This window comes from Myotis brandtii, unplaced genomic scaffold (genome assembly GCF_000412655.1).
Source record: "Myotis brandtii unplaced genomic scaffold, ASM41265v1 scaffold312, whole genome shotgun sequence".
NCBI classification, from domain to species: domain Eukaryota; kingdom Metazoa; phylum Chordata; class Mammalia; order Chiroptera; family Vespertilionidae; genus Myotis; species Myotis brandtii.
The window spans coordinates 2,738,382-2,759,385 of NW_005361955.1; the positions used below are offsets into that span (position 1 = coordinate 2,738,382).

General features: G+C 42.8%; 1 protein-coding gene across 1 annotated transcript in view; it reads right to left on the reverse strand.

Annotated features, from left to right (window-relative positions):
• Positions 1-2,888: 2,888 nt before the first annotated feature.
• TSEN2 (TSEN2 tRNA splicing endonuclease subunit) overlaps positions 2,889-21,004 on the reverse strand; it is a 35,210-nt gene continuing 17,094 nt past the window's right edge. The window contains exons 6-11 of the mRNA XM_014542691.1: positions 14,562-14,612; positions 11,771-11,909; positions 6,769-6,805; positions 5,825-5,936; positions 4,391-4,480; positions 2,889-3,405 (exon numbers count right to left, since the gene is read on the reverse strand). Coding sequence (XP_014398177.1) covers positions 3,346-3,405; positions 4,391-4,480; positions 5,825-5,936; positions 6,769-6,805; positions 11,771-11,909; positions 14,562-14,612 — 489 coding nt within the window. The 3' untranslated portion in view covers positions 2,889-3,345. The remainder of the gene's footprint in view (positions 3,406-4,390; positions 4,481-5,824; positions 5,937-6,768; positions 6,806-11,770; positions 11,910-14,561; positions 14,613-21,004) is intronic.

Consider the following 21,004-nt stretch of genomic DNA (forward strand, 5'->3'; position numbering starts at 1 on the left):
CTGTTAGGGTCAATTTGCATATTACCCTTTTATTATATGCCTGGTGCATGGGTGGGGGCTGGCTGGTTTGCCCTGAAGGGTGTCCCGGATCAGGGTGGGGGTCCCGCTGGGGTGCCTGGCCAGCCTGGGTGAGGAGCTGAGAGCAGTTTTCAGGCTGGCCATACCCCCTTCAGGGAGGGGGGGTCCTGCTGGGGTGCCTGGTCAGCCTGGGTGAGTGGCTAATGGCTGTTTGCAGGCTGGCCACAGCCCCCAGCCACCCAAGCTCCCAGTGGAGGCTGGCTGGAAGCAGGTATCTGGGATTTATTTTTCTTCTATAATTGAAACTTTGTTGCCTTCAGCGGAGGCCAGAGCCTGCCAAGGCAGGCGGGAAGCTTGGCTTCCTCCATTGCCAGGGCAACCAAGCCTCCTGCTTGATCCAGCTCTGTGGCTGCTGGCCGCCATCTTGGTTGGGTTAATTTGCATATAGCCACTGATTGGCTGGTGGGCATGGCTTGGGGCATAGCAAAGGTACAGTCAATTTGCATGTTTCTCTTTTATTAGATTAGATACTAGAGGCCTGATGCACAAAGATTTGTGCAAGAATAGGCCTTTCTTCCCCTGGCCGCTGGCACCGCCTTCGCTCCGGCCCGGAGCCGCCTCCTTCCACCTCTCGCCTTCTCGTCAATTTGCATATTCCCTCCTTATTGGCTGTGGGTGCCTCCATCTTTATCACAAAGTGACAGTTAATTTGCATAGTACTCTTTTATTAGATAGGGTAATCTTGACCAAGCAGGTGTCCACTTTTTTGTATGATTTTTGGCACTAGGTTGACAAAATACAACTTGTGAAAAATGTTGATTGCACAAAGTTTCACAGTGTTCTTGACTGTGGTGAGCTATTTTCAGTGAAAGTCAGTGCAGTTGGTCAGCCTGATGCCACCAACATACATGCTGGCACAATGAGTGGCTTTGAATACCTCAGAATAGGAAAGTGATGGAAGAGAAAGAGGATTTGGTGAAGAATTTCAGCTTTGAGGAGTGTGGGTGAAGCAACTTCTGCTCTCAGTGAGGCCGTGGCATCTCTCCCGGTGAACTGCAGAATCTCCTGAAGGTGGTTTTATTGCAGTCAATTTCCAATCTTGAGGAACTTGAGCTTTTTTTGAAAACAAATGCCATCTGGTATATTTATTTCAGAAGGTAAGAAGAAAGTGCTAGGACTTAATACTTCCAAAGAAAAGCTAATACTGCTTTTATTTATTTTTATTTATTTGTTGTTGTTAATCCTCACCTGAGGATATTTTTTAAAAGTGATTTTTAGAGAGTGGAGGGGAGAGAGGCGGAGGAGAGAAACACTGATGTGAGAGAGACACAGTGATAGGTTGCCTCCCACAAGCACCCCGACCTGGGGGTGGGGGCAGGGATCGAGCCTGCAACCAAGGTACATGCTCTTGACCAGTAATCAAACCTGAGACCCTTCAGTCTGTGGGCTGCTGCTCTAACCAGTGAGCTAAACTGGCCAGGGCTAGCTAATACTTTTACCTGGAAATTGTGAGGGTGATTTAAACTAAAATCTTTGCTGGTGTACCATTCCAGAACCCCCAGGGCCCTCAGGTAACGTTGAGGAGTGCATGGCCTGCTACTTCGTGTTCAAATCTATATACCATATATAGAAGGAAAATGCTCCACACAGGCTTCTTTGATTAAGGATGATGCTTTGGACATTCTTCTGGAGCGTTCAGTTACAAATATCTGTGCGGTCTTTTGGCTTCTCTCCATCCTTATTTTAGCCTTTATACCGAGGAGTCGCCACAACCTTCAATGCACATCAGCTGATGACAAAGCATCTGAGGTGGAGTGTTGACAAGAGACTGTACTTTGATGAAGGATTCATGGAAGAGTTTACCATAAAGGCATCTGCTGCACTGATTAGCCTTGGAAAGAAGTGTCACTACAAATGATAAATGAAATAGGGAAGAGATGCCTCCTGAAATTTTCTGCCAGCATTAAAGGTTTTGAGGAAGTGACTATTCAAAGCAAAGTCTTTCATTTTGCTAAGGAGCCTGGAGTAAGCAAAGTGAACAGTAAAAATGTTGAAGAATTACTAGCTCACTAATGAAGAGCAAAGAACTTACTAAGAAGCTCTTTCAAATTGATGGTCGTTGTTGGTCTGAGGCAGGGGAGCTCCATTATTGAATGCCAAACCTTTAAAACACAACTACAGGCAGAATCTTAGGCCGTCGGGATCTCTAAGATAAGGCATCGAGGGAATGCAAACAAGTGTTCATTTTGTGTTTTTTTGTTTTTGTTTTTTGTTTCAGCTTCCAAAGATGGTTCTTAACCATCTACTTCTGGAGTATGTAATGCCAAGGAGGGACTGTCTGCCAGTGTCTCAAATTTGGACAGTGGATAAGTCTCAGACCATTGCTCCCTCACTCCTACACTGGCTCCCTCTTGCTCAGTCTCCCCACCCCCATGCCCTCTGTCCACTTCCCTCCTCTTGCCTCCAAATGCCACTCCTCAGGCAACTCTTCATTGGGATCTAACCAATTAAAAAAAGGCTTTGTTTACTGTGTTTACTAAATGTCAATTGCACTCAATATGTATCTTCCTTCACACATTATTTCACCACCTATTTTTATTTCAAAGAAGTTAACTGAAGCAAGGTGCAGTTTTTACCTAATACTGCATAATATTGTGTATTCTACACAAATATGCCTACCAATTAGCTCACTGACAAATAATTAGGTAATTGATGTTTTAAATGCTTTCTATGATACAAAAATCCTTGCTAAATACTAAATGGACTGTTATGTGCTTCAGTAATTGGTTGAAGTTCTTGGACAAGCAGAGACATGTAATTTTTTCCATTTAAAGTAATGGAACGTGGTGTCCTGCAACCCCCAGATCTGCTTTCCAGCACTCTCTTGGGAACAGATTGGATGTGGGTAACGAGATGCCTGTGCATGAAGTGCTGCTTTGGGAACTGTCGAGTGCCACATAATGTTAGTATCTAGAGGTTAGAGTAAAACAGAGGTTCCCTGTTGCCAGACTCATCTATCCAAGCTCCTCACTGAACAGATGAGGATGCAGAGTGGGGCCTGGAGGCGAGGAGCTGGGGCCAGTCACGGTCAGTGCCGACTGAGGACAGAAGCTGATGACCGGGCACAGGGCTCTCTTCTTCTCCCCTCTGTAATTTCCTTTTTAAAACACTAATAGTTCTCTGGTTTGGGGAGCACCATGCCCTTTAAAACTTTCCAATTAATGGCCAATTACAATAAAAGGACTCTTTACCTCGCCCTGAGCTTGGCTTATTGTAGGAGACTCAATAAATATTTTTTGGCGAAATCAGAATTCTGAGGTCAAACTGTTAAAGTTCATCTTGGTCACTCCTCTCCCGTGAAGAAACCCAGCGGCTCAGAATCACTTCCTGTAACCAATCAAAACAAAAAAGACCAATAAATTTCAAAAACAGAAATGAAAGAACATGCTAGACATGTGACATCACAGCTACTTTTCACAGAAAGCTATTACATAATGAGGATATATGTTCCCATTTCTTGTAACTGGACATTTGGAGGAAAGTGAATGTAGCAATATAAACTTTACATGCAAGTAGTATCTACCGTAACTGTGAAAAGGTTTTGAAAGCTAAACTTGCCTCAGCTGAGGGATTCTACTAGCACCTTCCAGGATCAGAAGTGCCAGTACAAAAGCTCCTATTTAACATCGGAACCAAGTCTACGATGGCGCTGATATATCCAGGTCAGCACTGAGAGGACAGAAATGGATCTGGACTGGCATTTTATGAAAACTTAACCTAGTGGGGAAGGCAGGACAAACTGAAGGGATGAGACGCTGGGGTCCTCGAGCAGGTCTGCAGTGGGATGGGGCAGTGAGACCAAGAGGAAGGGTGCAAGGTTAGAGAAAAACAATGAAGTACTGGATGTGGAGGAGGGTCAGACAGGGCGAGAGATGGAGATATTCAACGCTGGATGACTGGACAATGAACTTGGCAGCCCTGGCAGAGAAAATCCTGCCAGGACGACCAGGGGAGACTCAGCTCAACACAGAACCCCAGAAGCCAGGCGAGAAGTTCAAGGAAGGAATGTCAACAGTGACACTCCTAGCCTCTGAGAATGCGACTGAGGAGAGGTCTGGCCTGGCCAGGGGGTCCCAGGCCGCCCGGGACGGCAGTTTTAGCTGGTGGTGAGGACAGAAACCAGATCACATCGCAGGTATGGAGACAGCAGGAATTAAGGGGGAGTGAGAGTGGGTTTAGCAGGGAAGGCCCGAGAAGACCTTCTTTCCAAGGCAAGATGGCTCATTTGTTTTCGTGGGAGCACGTGATCCAGAGGACGCGATGCAATGGACAGAATCTTTGGGATGAACTGAATGACCTCTAAGTTACACACCTGAACTTTAATTCTCTTCATGCATTCTGGGGATTCCATTTCTTTGTCAGTCATGGTAGAGGGTTTAATCAGATAGCATAGCAGGAGTTCCTATTGAGAAATAAAAACAATCTCCATATCCCACAAAGTAATAATACAAATCTGAGTGCGTCAGCAGGAAATGCAGTCTCCACTCCCGCTCACCATGTGCTCCTGGAAACATCACAAAGCACAGCAGTGTCCTCCTGGGAGCATCATAGCTGGGCTCACACTCTAGACCAGTGGTTCTCAACCTTCCGGCCCTTTAAATACAGTTCCTCATGTTGTGACCCAACCATAAAATTATTTTCGTTGCTACTTCATAACTGTAATGTTGCTACTGTTATAAATCGTAATGTAAATATCTGATATGCAGGATGGTCTTAGGCGACCCCTGTGAAAGGGTTGTTCGACTGCCAAAGGGGTCGCGACCCACAGGTTGAGAACTGCTGCTCTAGACTAAAGACCTGCCATTTAGATATTGTTGACATGTCAAGAGAATGCAAATAAAGCAAATAAAGTACATATATTGGTTATAAACATAAAATTTAATATATTAAATGTTTGCTCAAAAAGTGGGCATAAAAACATTAGAAACAGTATAGACTCCCATATTTCTATAGGACAAAACTACTTTTCCTAGGCTACAGCCTAAGCAACTTCCCTGGCATTGAAGACAGCTGTCACCTGGCCCCTCTGGACTCGCCAGTCTCAGCTCTCACACTCCCTGCAGCAGTGGGACAGATGGGAGGGGGCCCACAATTTGTTTCAGTTAGCAAACTACTGAATCACAGAGAACACACAGAGCTTCCAGCCTTTATAGTCCTGGTGACTTCCTTCCTATCTTGATGGCAGCAGGAAACAGAGCACAGTCGGGCAGTCAGCTGGCTCTCCGTTCGAATCCCACTTCTGCATTTGAGCTGCATGATCATGGGTTTCTCACCCAACATCTCTGACACTCTGATTCCTCACTTTTAGAATGAGGATAAGAAATGGTGGTGAGAAACATGCAATGTGTTTATAGCAATAAATATTAATTCCCTCCCTGCCTTTTCAAGAGATCTGCGAACTTTGAAAAGAAACGTGTCAATGTTTGGACTCCTTTGTGAATGTGTGGGTGAATTTTTGAGCATGTGCTGGCTGTGCTTACCAAAGGCACCCCAGAGAAGAAAGGCAATGCCCACCAACATCAATCACTATGGGAAACTTCGAAGCTCAATTCCTGGAGCTTAGAACCAGGTGGTGGTGGGAGGGACATAAGGGGGAGGAGAGCTTCTATCTAGCCCAATCTTCCAGAACTTCACTGGTACAAACACTTTGAAGTTTCTCCAAATGACTTTTCTATTTCTACTACATTTAAGAAGAAAAAAAAAATCCAACCATTTAAGTGACAGATAATGCCAGAGCTGATGTTACCTTGGAGACATTCACTGAAACTCTGCTCAAGGTAGCCAGTGACTTCCAACTGAAAGGTCTTCGAAGAGAGCCCTCAAAATGGTCATCAACTAACTCAATAATGACAGAATAACTGGAAAACACACAACGGGGGTTTTAAAAATAAAACATATGAAATCAATCCATTTAAAAAGAATATTGTTTTTCCTACCAAGAACAAAGCTACAAAAAAATGTACATAATCTGATCCTAATTTCCCTAGACTGCTGAGAAAGTACTAATGAAAAACTCACACTTCATGTTATAAAATTTTAGACTGATTTCAACACATATAGGAAAGGAACAGAAATCTTTCTCCCAATATGAAAGCTGAGAATTCACTCAATGGTTTGGATACTAATACTCACTGATATTAAGATGAACAGTTACTACATAGAGTAACTCAACGTTTAATACTAAAAGACAGATTATCATAACCATTTATTATTTTATATATAGTATAACACTGTTGGTGGATGAGGCACAAACGCATAGTATTAATCCTTATCAGGCCAACAGGAACATGACTAATTGATTCTGTGGCACTAAAAATTAAAGTGGAGGCCAAAAATGTCATGTCCCTTTAAGTCACTGACATTTAAAAATCACTCCAGCCTGGCCGCGTGGCTCAGTGGCTGAGCATCAACCTATGAACTAGGAGGTCATGGTTCGATTCCCAGTGAGGACACATGGCCAGGTTGTGGGCTCGATCCCGTGTGAGGCATGCAGGAGCACCCGACCAGAGATTCTCTCTCATCATTTGTGTTTTTTTTTCTCTCTCTCTCCCTCTCCCTTCCTCCGTGAGGCATGCAGGAGGCACCCGACCAGAGATTCTCTCTCATCATTTGTGTGTTTTTTTCTCTCTCTCTCCCTCTCCCTTCCTCTCTTAAATCAATAAAAATATATTTTAAAAAATCACTCCAAACCTTGCATGGTAAAATGGAGGTCCTTTTCGATACAGCACTGCAAAGAAAAAGAAAGAAAATGTATAACTATGTGAAATAAAAATCTTATTTTATTACTTAAGTTTTTTTCTGCTCCACAGAGATATAAACACCCAATTAGCTATATGTGGGTAATCTGCAATATGCTCTGTAGTCTATTTTTAAAATCCAAACTGTTTTTCCCCCTGGAATGAAATGCAATTAGTAAAGCAAATCTGTTGCCAAGACCCTAACACTCTCCTCCCATCCCACCCCACAAATGAATTCTAAAGTCAAGTAAAAGTAATTCTTATCTTGCTGCTTGTTTTATACTCTCTGGAGTGAGCGCTTGAAAGTGTATTAAGAATGTGAAATTTATATAAAGTAGATAAACATTTTTATTTCTTAAATATTTTGTTGATTTCAGAGAGAGAAGGGAGAGAAACATCAATGATGAGAATCATTGATCAGCTGCCTCCTGCATGCCCGCTAGTGGGGATTGAGCCCATAACTTGGATAAGTGTCCTGACTGGGAATCGAACCCTGACCTCCTGGTTCATGGGTAGATGCTCAACTACTGAGCCACACAGGCCAGGTGTGGATGAACATTTTGTTATTCGTGTCAAATCAATGTAATTCAAAGTGTCTGAGCTAATGTGGCCAGTACCAACTTAGATGTTGGTGCTGGATATGAACAAGGCTCATGCCTATTTTTAAGAAATTCAAAGTCAAGTGGGGAAAAGAAATCACAAAACCATACACACCACTCAGAGATCGGTCTGCCCTACTACAGCAGTGCCCCCTCCCATGCGTGAGGACATGTTCCAAGATGCCAGTGGATGCCTGAAACCAAGCCCCTATATATATGTTTTTTCTTACACATACATACCTGTATTAAAGTTTAATGTACAAATTAGTCAGAGATTAACGACAATAATTAATAATAAAATAGAACCATTATAATGGCTTTGGGCCATTATTAAGGTAAAATAAGTGTTACTTGAACACGAGCACTGTGATACCCCAACCGCTGATCTGACAGCTACTAAGTGACTAATGGGTGGGGATCATCTACAGCGTGGAGACGTGGAGATGCTGGACAAAGGGATGATTCATGTCTTGGGCGGGATGGAGCGGGACAGCAAGGGACTTCATCATGCTACTCAGAATGATGCACAATTTAAAACTTATTAATTATTTCTAGAATTTTCCATTTAATATTTTTAGACCGACACTGACCATACGTAACTGAAATTGAGAAAAAAGAAAGGTGGGATAACAGGGGACCACTGGTAATTCAGTGTGTGGAGGTCAGGAGCTGCTGCTGAAAGCATGGGGCCAGGGACTCTGCCCCGAGGTCCTGGAACTGCGGGAGCCCTTCGGAGGGAGGCACAGCCTGTGGCAGGGAGGCGAACACCACACCTCACAGGGTAGAATGATTAAAGGAGATGAGAGCAGGAAAGCACCGAGGCAAGCTCTGGTCAAAGGAGCCAGCACCACGGGAGCTTCTGGGTGGGAATGTAAAGACTCCCCCATGGCCCCCGTGGCTTCCAGTCTCCTTTTCACCACTGGGTGAGCAAGGTCAACTAGCCGCGCAGCTGCACTTGATTTGAGATCCCTATCACTTGTTCCAAGTACTGCTCCTGGAATGAAATTTGATTGACAAGATTTATTCAAGGAAGAGTTTCCCTGATAAGATGTGAATTTCATAACGGCCCTTTGTCATGAGTCATTAGCTCTGTAAGCAGAAACAACTGTTAAAAGAATGTCCTGGATTTAACCCGGGCTGGCAGTTCTGAGGTACATGTGATTAGGTCACTAGCCTTCAAAACTAAAATAATATTGTTAAAAACCAGGCACTGAGCAGCTGTGCCTGGAGAAGGGTAAAGCTTAGGAAGCGTTCCTCCCATCCCAGGCTAGCACTGCTGGTGAACCCTTGCTAACGCAGGAACTGGGAAGACACCCTTCGTGTGGCTGCTGGGCCAGGGGCCTGCTCTCACATTAATTATACAAGCGGCTCCAAGTGCATGATAGGCCCCAGCTGTGGCAAAGGCCTCCGGGGAGTTGGGAAATAGCAGTTGATTTATTTCTTTTCTTTTCTTTTTAGAAAATCCGCCTGCTTGTCCGTTCTTTCATTCATCCTTATAAGGCAGTTTATTTTTAAATTAGGAAAGTTCTTGCCCGGCCAGTGTGGCCCAGTGGCTGTGTCGACCAATGAACCAGGAGGTCAAGGTTTGATTCCCAGACAGGGCACATGACCAGGTTTCAGGCTCGATCCCCAGAAGGGGCCTGCAGGAGACAGCCGATCAAGGATTCTCTCTCTCTTTTTTAAAAAAATATATTTTATTGACTTTTCCACAAGGAGGGGAGAGGGATAGAGAGCCAGAAACATCGACGAGAGAGAAACATCGATCAGCTGCCTCCTGCACGCCCCCCACTGGGGATATGCCCGCAACCAAGGTACATGCCCTTGACCGGAATCGAACCTGGGACCCTTGAGTCCGCTGGCTGACGCTACATCTACTGAGCCAAACCGGCTAGGCAAGGATTCTCTCTTATCATTGATGTTTCTATCTCTCCCTTCCTCTCTCTGAAATCAATATAAAAAAAAAGATGTTGTTTTACAAAGCAGGTATTGTTACCCATGTTATATGAAGAGCAAACGAAAGCTTGGAGAGATGAAGAAACTTGCGTAGAGCCAGCTGTGACCCAAAAGAGTGCTCTTTCCATCACCCCATGCCACCTCTTAATGCATCACTGTAGCCTTATCCACTGGAAAATTCTACTCAAATTTCACCCATAAATTGAGAAAGTTGGAGAAGACCTGCCAAGCATTTGCACTGAGTGGCTATTCTTTTGTTTTTCTTTTTTTAAATCCTCACCCAAGGATGTGTTTTTATTGATTTAAGAGAGAGAGAAAGGGAGAGGGGGGAGAAAGAAAAACATGGATGGGAGAGAGAAACTTCGATCAGTTGCCTCCTGTACCCACCCTGACCAGGATCAACCCTGTGACCTTTCAGTGTACGGGATGATGCTCCAATCAACTGAGCCACACCGGCCAGGGCCTGAGTGGCTATTCTTACAGGAACATGAAAAGGAGAACAGGGCAGGAAGCCAATGAAGAAAAATGAAACAGGCACATCACTTATTTAAGCAACGTGACCTGTAGCCAACACAATGATCTGGAAACCTAGCAAACTAATCTCAAGCTCATTCTGAACATTTGTGCGGTAACTCTGAGTTAGGATATTTGTATCTGAAATCCAGGCATGGAAGAAACAAACCATTTATCTTAGCGATATGGGTGATTCCTAACCTTTATTTTAAATTGTTGGCCCCCTTTGAGAATTTCATGGAAGCTACAGACTCTTGACCCAGAAAAACACACCAATCTATAAACACAATATTTTGAGTAAAATTTCAGGCGGTACCTTCCAGCCCCTGAAGACCATCGTCTGAGTCTAGGTTAAGCACACTCAACATTAGAGCACTTAAAGATTTAAAAGACTGAACTGGCTTCCTTTGGGGACTTACAAGGCTCAAAAGCATATGGGACAAGTAGCTGACAGAGCTCAAAAGGCCTCAAGGGCCAGGACTTCTGAGAAGGCCTCTCCAATATCTGGCCTATCTTCCCAATATCTCCAGGGGGCTTGCTTAATGTGTCCAAAATATTAAGCCAAATACCTAGGCATTCTCCCTGATTCCTCTCTTACCCACAAATCTCACATCCATTCCATGTGCAGGGCTGGCTGGGCTCAGCTTCCCTAACTAAGTGACTCTGCTTCATGTTTGCTCTCCTGCAGTCTTTTAGTAAGAGACGAGAAAGAGGATCCTGTTATATTAAGTCATTAAATTTAAGTCACTCAGTTGATCTAAATCTCCTAAGACATCCAATCAGCACAGTAACATCCAAAGTCTCTGCCAGGCCCTAGGGGAGCCGGCCCCAGCCTACACTCACTCTCCCCTGGACCTCTAAGTTCCAGACACAGTCTTCCTGTGGTTCCTGCCACGCTTGTTCCTGCCTCCGGGCCTTTTCACTTGCTGTTCACTGTACCTAGCACGTTCTTCCCCAAATTCTCAAGGGAACTGCTCTCACTGTGGCCACATATTTTCAGAGTGCTTTCCTGACCCCTTTACCAGCTCCCTTGACTCTGCTCTATTTTCCTACAATACTTACAGCACCTGCAAATGCATTATGTATTTGTTTGCTTGTTTGTCTCCCCCTCCAAAAAGTAAGTTGTCCCATCAAGGCAGCTTTGTGCTTGTCTTGTTCATGTCTGTGTTCTTGGCCCACAGGAGACCTTCAGCAATTCTCTGTTGAATGAAGTGCTTACATGGCTCAGACTCCTCACTTCAAGTAAAGATCAGTGGAGGAAGAACTATGGAGAAGTTTCACAGAGTCCGGGCTCCAACACTAAAAGCCCAGCTCTGTAAGTTACTGGCCCTGAACACTGTTAGGGGCAAATGACCATTCCCCCAAAACTGCAGTCTCCTTCTCAGAAAAATGAGGTTAACAGTACCCATTGCCCAGGACCGCCGTAAGCATTACATGAGCTAATGAATGCAAAACACTCACTGCAATGCTTGGCATGTACTGAATGACTAATCAATGAGAGCTGTAGTTATTATTATAATGATTATTCTCATTTGCCAGATGAGGCAACTGTGGCCCAGAGGACAAGGGACTGCCTTATGTAACATGACCACATGGCTACTGAGAGGTGAGGGTAGGGAGGTGGGGGTGCTGTAGGTTATAGAGCAGACAAGAGGAGAAACCTGACGTGGGTCTGCAAGCTTCTACTCCTGGGCTTTTCTCCTAGATTGCCCTTTCGCTCACTCTGGACATACCCTAAACCCAATCCAAATATCCAGTATTCTTATTTAAGCCAGAAGGAAGCACCTCTTAGAAAAGATGAGCAACAGCACATATAACCAAATCTGATTTTCATCCTAGGATCTGATGCAAACCCTGGCTCTCACACCTACCAAGCCACAAATTACTTACGTAGGTCTGTTCCGTACTTAAGTCCCACTTTGGGCACCCAGCCCTTGCTCCGGAAGTAATGGTATGCCATATAGGTAGTCCTGAATGTGGGCTGAACTGCCGTGAAAACTTTCCAGAGTTTCATAATCGTTAAAGGCTCCTAAAGTTATTGAACAAAAATAGGCATTATTATGTATTTACTCACTCATCATTCATCCAGTGAATCAACATGTGTAAGTGTGAAGCTGGAGCAGTGAATAAAACAAACATGGTACCACCCTGGCCAATGTGGCCAAATGGGTAGAGCGTCAGCCCGAACACCAAAGGGTCAAGGTTCGATTCCCGGTCAAGGGCACATACCTGGGTTGCAGGTTCGTTCCCCAGTCCCAGTCGGGGGGGCATGCGAGAGGCAACCAATTGATGTGCCTCTCTCACATTGATGTCTCTCTCTCCCTCTCCCCCTACTGCTCTCGCTAAAAACCAATGGAAAAAATATCTTTTGAGGATTAACAACAAACATGGTACCCAGAACAGAGGGACTTAACTAGAAGAGCTAGACATGTGCTGTCCAATGAGGTGCCTGAACTGAGATGTGCTGCAAATGTAAAATACACACAAAATTTCAAAAGCTTAGTATAAAAACAACTACCTCCATAATTTTGGACATGTTGGGTTACATAAACTATATATTATAAATTAATTTCACCTTAAAAAGCCACTTTTTAATGTGGCTACCAGAAAATTTTAGATTATATATGTGGCTCCTGTCTGAGGCTGCCCTGAAACAGTGACATCTGAGTGAAAGGGGGTGGTGGTGGCTGGGGAAGAACATTCCAGGCAGAGGAACGAGTACATTTGAACGGGGGGCTCAAATGTAACAAGTCCACAAGGCAGCATGTTCCAAAAGACCCTAAAGAGCAGCTACTATATGTCAGGCCATGCTCAGAAAAGCCACAAATAATTTTGTTAAAGCTTTAGAAGAATGCTCCATTTAGTTTTTGAAACTAGAGAATTTATTATCTGATAGCACAAATTAATAATCCACTACTTATAAGAGAACTTTGTTTCTAATGTAGGACTTGAAGAGACTGAGAATGTTCGGTTCAGAGAACATTCTGATGTATCAATACAAAAAAAAAATACAATGAAAACCAGATAAGTTTGGGAAGTTTTCTGCTTCATTTCAGTGCTTAGTAAAATGGTCAATTCTTCAGTTGGTTTAAGGTTCAGTCACTCGAAAAGATTTGCTCAGTTGACTCAGGTGAAGATTTTAATACCATAAGTATGAGTTACAGTCGTGGTTTTTCTTTTACTTTTTTGGAGTTAGTTGTTCCTAAGGTGGAAGCTCCATATGTGTGTGGCCTTCAAATCCCACTGCAAGGAAACACTCAACCCCTCCTCTGAGAAGCAAGTCGTGTAGAGCAGGCTGAACTTCCAGTTGGATAGCCCACCATGTTTCCGGTGTTGAGGGTTCTATACAGCAGTGGGAATGTTCTGACAAATTTCAGCTGAGGCCCAAGAGAGGAGGCAGGGTGGGCTAAGAATGGCCACCATCTGGGAAAATGAGTCACCCATCAGCCAGACACCCATTTTCAAACCCATGGAATACTCGTGAAAAAGATTTATATAATTAGAATCTGATGAGTGATAAAGTTATGTACTTCCAAGAACAGAATGAAATATGCCTTCTCTAGTTTATTTACTGTTCTGCTTACATTTTTCTTTTTAATTTAAATTTCATTTGAATCAGTTTGAATATGTATTATAATCACATGGATCAGAATTCAAAAAGTACAAAAAGTGAACAGTGGAGTCCTGGCCAGTGTGGCTCAGTTGGTTGGGTGTTGTCCCGTGCACTGAAAGATTGATGGTTCAATTCCCATTCAGAGCACATGCCTGGGTTGCGGGTTGGTCCCCGGCAGGAGGCATGCAGGTGGCAGCTGACTGATGTTTTCTCCCCATCAATGTTTCTCTCTTTCTACCTCTCCCTCCTCTCTATAAAAATCAATAAAACAACTATTCTTGCCCTCACTGGTTTGGCTCAGTGGATAGAGCGTCAGCCTGCGGACTTAAGGGTCCCAGGTTCGATTCCGGTCAAGGGCATGTACCTTGGTTGTGGGCACATCCTCAGTAGGGAGTGTGCAGGAGGCAGCTGATATATGTTTCTCTCTCATTGATGTTTCTAGCTCTCTATCCCTGTCCCTTCCTCTCTGTAAAAAAATCAATAAAATATATTAAAAAAACAAACAAACAAAAAAACAAAACTCTATTCTTAAAAAAAAAAGTGTACAGGGGAAAGTCTCTCTCCCATACGTGTACTCAGCCCTCCACTTCCTTTATTAGAAGGCAAGGAATGGTATCAACTTCTTATGGGATGACAATCTAAGGAAAGCAGGCTGCTGTACAAAATCATGTGGATTGGAGCTACCCTGACCTTGGGTGAGGTCACCTTATCTACAAAATTCTTACCAGATGGAAGTAAGGATTAGAAATATTGTACGTAAAGCACCTAACACACAGCCTGAAGTAGTGCTAAACACTGGTAGCTTTTACTTTTGTTGTTAATTCTGTAGTACTGTCCTGACACAGATTTCCTGGTCATTATGTAAGATATTGCTTTTCTCCTAACCTCTGGGAATAAAATTCAATCTGAAAGGGTCAAAGCTGGCTTTTGCCAGAACAGTTCCAAATCAGGACCCAAAGCTGAACTTTGAGAAGAAGTCACTTCCTATTTTATTTAGTGAAATTACTACAACCTACTTTTAATATCAGGAGAGTTTAAAGTGGATTACATATAAATAAAACAACTTACCTTTCCAGAGTAAACACTTAGACATCCCAGAGCATAGACCAGGAAGAAGGCCTAAAACAGGGCAAGCAGAAAGTGCTCATTAGAAACTATTTCACACTGCTGAGAAATTATTTTACAGATTGATTTGTTTTCACCTCAAATACAAATTAATGTTCTGAATCTTCATCAAAATGGTCACATATTTTTAACAGAAATGGTTCATATAATCTTCAAATGTTAAAAAAAAATCTAAGAAAATATGAATGTCCCAAACTGGTTTAAAATAAGTGAAAAATGCCCATTCTTGCCACCTTTACTCAACATCATACTAGAAGTCCTAGCCAGAGCAATTAGGCAAGAGAAAGAAATAAAAGACACCTAAATTGGGAAAGAAGAGGTAAAACTCACTACATACAGATGACATGATCTAATATATAGAAAACTCTAAAGAATCCACCAAAAAACTATTAAAACTAATAAATAAATTCAGCAAAGTTGTAAGATATAAAATACATAGAAAGAAATCTATTGAGTTTCTATACATTAATAAAGAACTACCAGAAAGAGAAATGAAAAAAAAAAAAATACAAACCAAAAACAATCCCGTTTACAATTGCATCAAAAAGAATAAAATATCTAGGAATAAATTTAACCAAGGAGGTGACTTGGTAATGGCTGATAGCTATAATCCACATAACAATGCTTCTTGGAATTCTCATCAATTTTTAAGAGAATAAAATGGCTTGAGAACTACTACTTTAGTTTTACTCAGATCCAATCTAGAGATGCTCTGAAGATGGTGGTTTCATAGTCCCAATCATCATGGTCCACACACCACGTCCTGCCTGGGCTTCTGCCAAGGCCTCTCTCTTCTTCCTTAGCCCCCTACAGTCCACTCTCCACAGGAGCTAGAGCCATCTTCTCAAAACGTGAAGATTGGCCAGCCAGCGTGGCTCAGTGGTTGAGCATTGACCTATGAATCAGGAGATTATGGTTTGATTCCCAGTCAGGGCACATGGTTTCGGGCTCAATCCCCCACTGGGGCGTGCAGGAAGCAGCCAATCAAGGATTTTTTCTCATCATTGATCTCTCTCTCTCTCTCTCTCTCTCTCCTCCCGCCCCTTCCCTTCCTTAAAAAACAAAAAGAAAAAATCTGAATCTTCATCAAAATGGTCACATATTTTTAACAGAAATGGTTCATATAATCTTCAAATGTTAAAAAAAAATCTAAGAAAATATGAATGTCCCAAACTGGTTTAAAATAAGTGAAAAATGCCCATTCTTGCCACCTTTACTCAACATCATACTAGAAGTCCTAGCCAGAGCAATTAGGCAAGAGAAAGAAATAAAAGACACCTAAATTGGGAAAGAAGAGGTAAAACTCACTACATACAGATGACATGATCTAATATATAGAAAACTCTAAAGAATCCACCAAAAAACTATTAAAACTAATAAATAAATTCAGCAAAGTTGTAAGATATAAAATACATAGAAAGAAATCTATTGAGTTTCTATACATTAATAAAGAACTATCAGAAAGAGAAATGAAAAAAAAAAACACAAACCAAAAACAATCCCGTTTACAATTGCATCAAAAAGAATAAAATATCTAGGAATAAATTTAACCAAGGAGGTGACTTGGTAATGGTTGATAGCTATAATCCACATAACAATGCTTCTTGGAATTCTCATTAATTTTTAAAAGAATAAAATGGCTTGAGAACTACTACTTTAGTTTTACTCAGATCCAAATCTAGAGATTCTCTGAAGATGGTGGTTTCATAGTCCCAATCATCATGGTCCACACACCACGTCCTCCCTGGACTTCTGCCAAGGCCTCTCTCTTCTTCCTTAGCCCCTTACAGTCCACTCTCCACAGGAGCTAGAGCAGCCGTGGGCAAACTACGGCCCGCGCGCCGGATCCGGCCCGTTTGAAATGAATAAAACTAAAAAAAAAAAAAGACCGTACCCTTTTATGTAATGATGTTTACTTTGAATTTATATTAGTTCACACAAACACTCCATCCATGCTTTTGTTCTGGCCCTCCGGTCCAGTTTAAGAACGAGATATGACGGATCTGGGATGGAATCTCATTAATGGCCAGGGCCTTGGAGATCTCACTTAAACTATACTACCTCACCTATAAAATAGGAATAATAATGCCTTCTTAAAGTTTTAATGAGATTAAGTCTCATAAAAATTTAAAAAGCTATGCAAACACCTAACTGCTCAATTCATTTTAGTTTCCCTTCCTTTCTAAAAATCATTCAGATATTGTAGGCTGGACAAGTTCCACCCAATTTTTGCCCAGCAGCAAACATACATTTCCCTAAGAACTGATGAAACCAATGCCTCATTTTAATCGGCCTAAAATGGCTTTCATGAATCAATGCAAACTGCTCTCAGGCACTTATTATAGACTAGGGGCCCGGTGCACAAAAATTTGTGCACTGGGGGAAGGGGGTCCCTCAGCCCGGCCTGTGCCCTCTCGCAGTCTGGGACCCCTCAGGAGATAACAACCTGCTGGCTTAGGCCTGCTCCCGGGTGGCAGAGGGCAGGCCCAATCCCTAGGTGCAGCCCCTGGTTGGGCTCAGAGCAGGGCTGATTGGGGTGTTGGGGCGCCGCCCCCTGTCATGCACAGAGCAGGGCGGATTAAAAAACAAAAAGAAAAAAACAAAGCAAAACAAAAAAATGTGAAGATGTGGCCCCCATGACTAAAACCCTCCAAAGGGCTTTATTGCATTCTTTCGTTTATTTGTTTGTTTTGTTAATCCTCACCCAATGATATTTTTTCCATTGATTTTTTTAGAGAGTGGAAGTGGGGAGAGGAAAAGGAGGGAGATAGAGGGAGAGACATTGATGTGAGAAAGACACATCAATCGTGCACATGCCTCAACTGGGGCCCAGAACAAACCTGCAACCGAGTATGTGCGTGCTCTTGACTTTGACCGGAATTGAACCTGTGGGACAACGCTCTAACCACTGCGCAACATCAGTCAGGGCCTTTATTGCATTCCTGCTTCCCACCATCTGCAGCAGCTCTATGTCTGATCACCAGTCTCTCTAGCCGTCTTGGCTTCACTTGTCCCCTAAACACATTAAGCTCATTTCTGCCTCTGTAATTGCTATTTCCACATTTGGCATAAACTGCCCCAGACTCAAAGGTCACTTCTCAGAGGTCTTCCCCAACCACACGGTTTAAGTAACCCCCATATTGACTGTCTTCTTCAAAAGAGCACTTATTTTTGTCTGTAAATATCCTTCTTATGTGTGTCTCTACAAGTAGAATGCAAATTCTGTGAGAGCAGAAAGGTCTAGAAAGGGGTCTAGTACACTCTGGGTGCTCAATGCCTGTGCTGGAAGAATACAGAAACAGGTCCCTGGATCCTGTCCTTGGTTTAGGCCTAGAGCCACCTAGAGCAGGCCAGGCCCTCAGCTCAGTGTGGACACTGTTATAGTTCTCCTTTCAGCTACTGGTGACAGCCTTCCCAGGAGTCCTCAACCTTATTCGGATCTTTTTCCTTCCCATGGCCCCATACTTATTAATACAAAATACTTCTTTCTCTCAGATGGACACCAACAACGGCCTAAAGGTGCATGGAAAAGACAAAGTTGGTTCCTCAAACAGCCACGTCCTCCTGTCCCTTTCATTTTCTCACTTCTTGGTTCAGATGGTGTAACAAGAAGAATGAGCTTTGAGATATGACGGATCTGGGATGGAATCTCATTAATGGCCAGGGCCTTGGAGATCTCACTTAAACTATACTACCTCACCTATAAAATAGGAATAATAATGCCTTCTTAAAGTTTTAATGAGATTAAATCTCATAAAAATTTAAAAAGCTATGCAAACACCTAACTGCTCAATTCATTTTAGTTTCCCTTCCTTTCTAAAAAGGACAAGTTCCATCCAATTTTTGCCCAGCAGCAAACATACATTTCCCAAAGAACTGATGAAACCAATGCCTCATTTTAATTGGCCTAAAATGGCTTTCATGAATCAATGCAAACTGCTCTCAGGCACTTATTATAGATGGAGAGGATCTCATTTCAGTTGAGTTGGTTTTATTTAGAAGTAAGTCATCAGTACACTGGGGAGATCTGGGGAGACTGGCAATACTGTCCCTTGAGATCTCATGGATAAGTTTTTTCTTTGACAATACTAATAAGATCGAAGGATGAGTTTAACAATTATTTTAACATTACATATAACAGCAAAAGAGCTCTCCGTAACAGATCTCTGAGAAGCAGATCTCTAAGTCAGCTGTGGTATTACCATTCTCAATCCCTAAAAAGAACTGCTTTGTTCACCACAGCAGGGCTGGATCTCATTTCAGCTGAGTTGGTTTTATTTAGAAGTAAGTCATCAGTACACTGGGGAGACCTGGGGAGACTGGCAATACTGTCCCTTGAGATCTCATAGATAAGTTTTTTCTTTGACAATACTAATAAGATAGAAGGATGAGTTTAACAATTATTTTAACGTTTCATATAACAGCAAAAGAGCTCTCCCTAACATATCTCTGAGAAGCAGATCTCTGAGTCAGCTGTGGTATTACCACTCTCAACCCCTAAAAAGAACTGCTTTGTTCACCACAGCAGGGCTGCTAGTGTTCCTGACAGACATTTACGGAAATACATTAAACAGTGCAAGTGGCGTGCCAAACACGGGTGATTCTCTCAACGGCAACCTGCCAAACAGAACTGAGAAGCAGAACCAGGTTTAACTGCGTGCTCCCTGAAAACTCCCGCAACACATTTCTGGAATGTTCTCAGGAGCCAAGCAGCTTCCAAGAATGCAGAGCAGTCTCATCGGCTATCTCCTCTTCCTCTTGCCTTTCGTCAGGGAGCGTTTGGGAGGAGGCTTTTGTCATTCAAAGCATCAACTGGTCACCCACCTGGAACAGTAAGGTTGAACCCTAGTTTCTACACCTGATACTCTCTCCAGGCCTCCTGATGCCGCCTACCAGAGCCGAGAGGGTCTTCATGGCCTCAGCCCTCCAGTCCACGCTCCTCCTGATGCCAGCTCTGGTCCCTGCCACTCCCCTACATCACTGCCTGTAATTCCCCGGTGCCACCACGACCAGGTCAGACCCCTACTCACAGATACGCCTACCACAATCTAGCCCTCCTGCACTGTGCTTTCACTTCCGGGACTGAGCTGCATAAAGAGCCCACGCTGTCCCGTGTCCATCTGGCAATCCCCTGTTCATCCTTTAACATGTGCAGATATCACCAACTCTGCAAAATCTTTCCAGCTAGCACGTGTCCCTTTGGACTCCACCAGTTTCTTGCAAATTCCACACCTCGTACACATCCATTTAACAAATAATTATTAAGCACCTAATGGATGACAGGCATTGGGTACAAGGACACAAGAGGAGCAACACTGGGACAATACTTACATATCACACTGTACTTATCGCATAGAATTGTAATTACCATGGAGCTACCTCTAGGACCAGAGCAATATTCTATGTACTTCTGTATTATTAGTACTAAGTCCAGTACCTGGCACAAAGTAAATACCCAGTGATTATTTTTGTAAAATATTGATTGCACATACCTGGAACTGAAGAGAAAGAAAACACATACAGAACAAATACATACAGAACAAGTGCTATGTTATTCAGAGATCTCATTTAAAAATGAACAATTTTCTTACACATTTCCCAGATTCATATTTGTTGGATTCATACTGTTAAAAAATAAATTTTTATTAACGTGATATTATATACCAACTATACTTAAATTAAAAAAAATACTGATTGTGCCCTGGCTCGTGAGTCTGCTGGTTGGAGTGTCATCCTGTGCACCAAAGGGTCTTGGGTTCGATCCCCAGTCAGGGCACGTACGGGAGACAAATGATCCATGTTTCTCTCTTTCTCCCTTCTTCTCTCTCTAAAACCAATAAAAACATATCCTCGGGTGAGGATTTAAAAAAAACTGATTGTGAAAGAAAGTTCCAATTAGCTACTAAATAGCTTTTACAACTAACTTAATAGTGATGATAATAAGAATAGCAGGCACTAACACTTACTGAGCATTTACTATATACCAGGCACTGTGCTGAACCCATTACAGGCATAATTTAACTTCCAGACCATCTTATAAATAAGGTGTTATATAACCCTCATTTTAGAGAAGAAAGCTGAGACTCAGAGGTCAAGCACCTATCCACAGTGCTGTCCAATACAGTAGCCATTAGCCACATGTGGCTGTGATTATTTTAGTTTTTCCTTTTTATGTTTTTTTTTATTATTTACATATTTATTTATTTTAATCCTCACCTGAGGATTTTTTCCATTGCTTTTATTTTATTTTATATATATATACACACTAGAGGCCCAGTGCAGAAATTCGTGCACGGGTGGGGGGGTCCCTTGGCCTGGCCGGCGATCCAGGCCTATTGGGGGGCCAGCTGGCCTGGGGGGATAGGCCGAGGGAGGTTGGTCAGCCG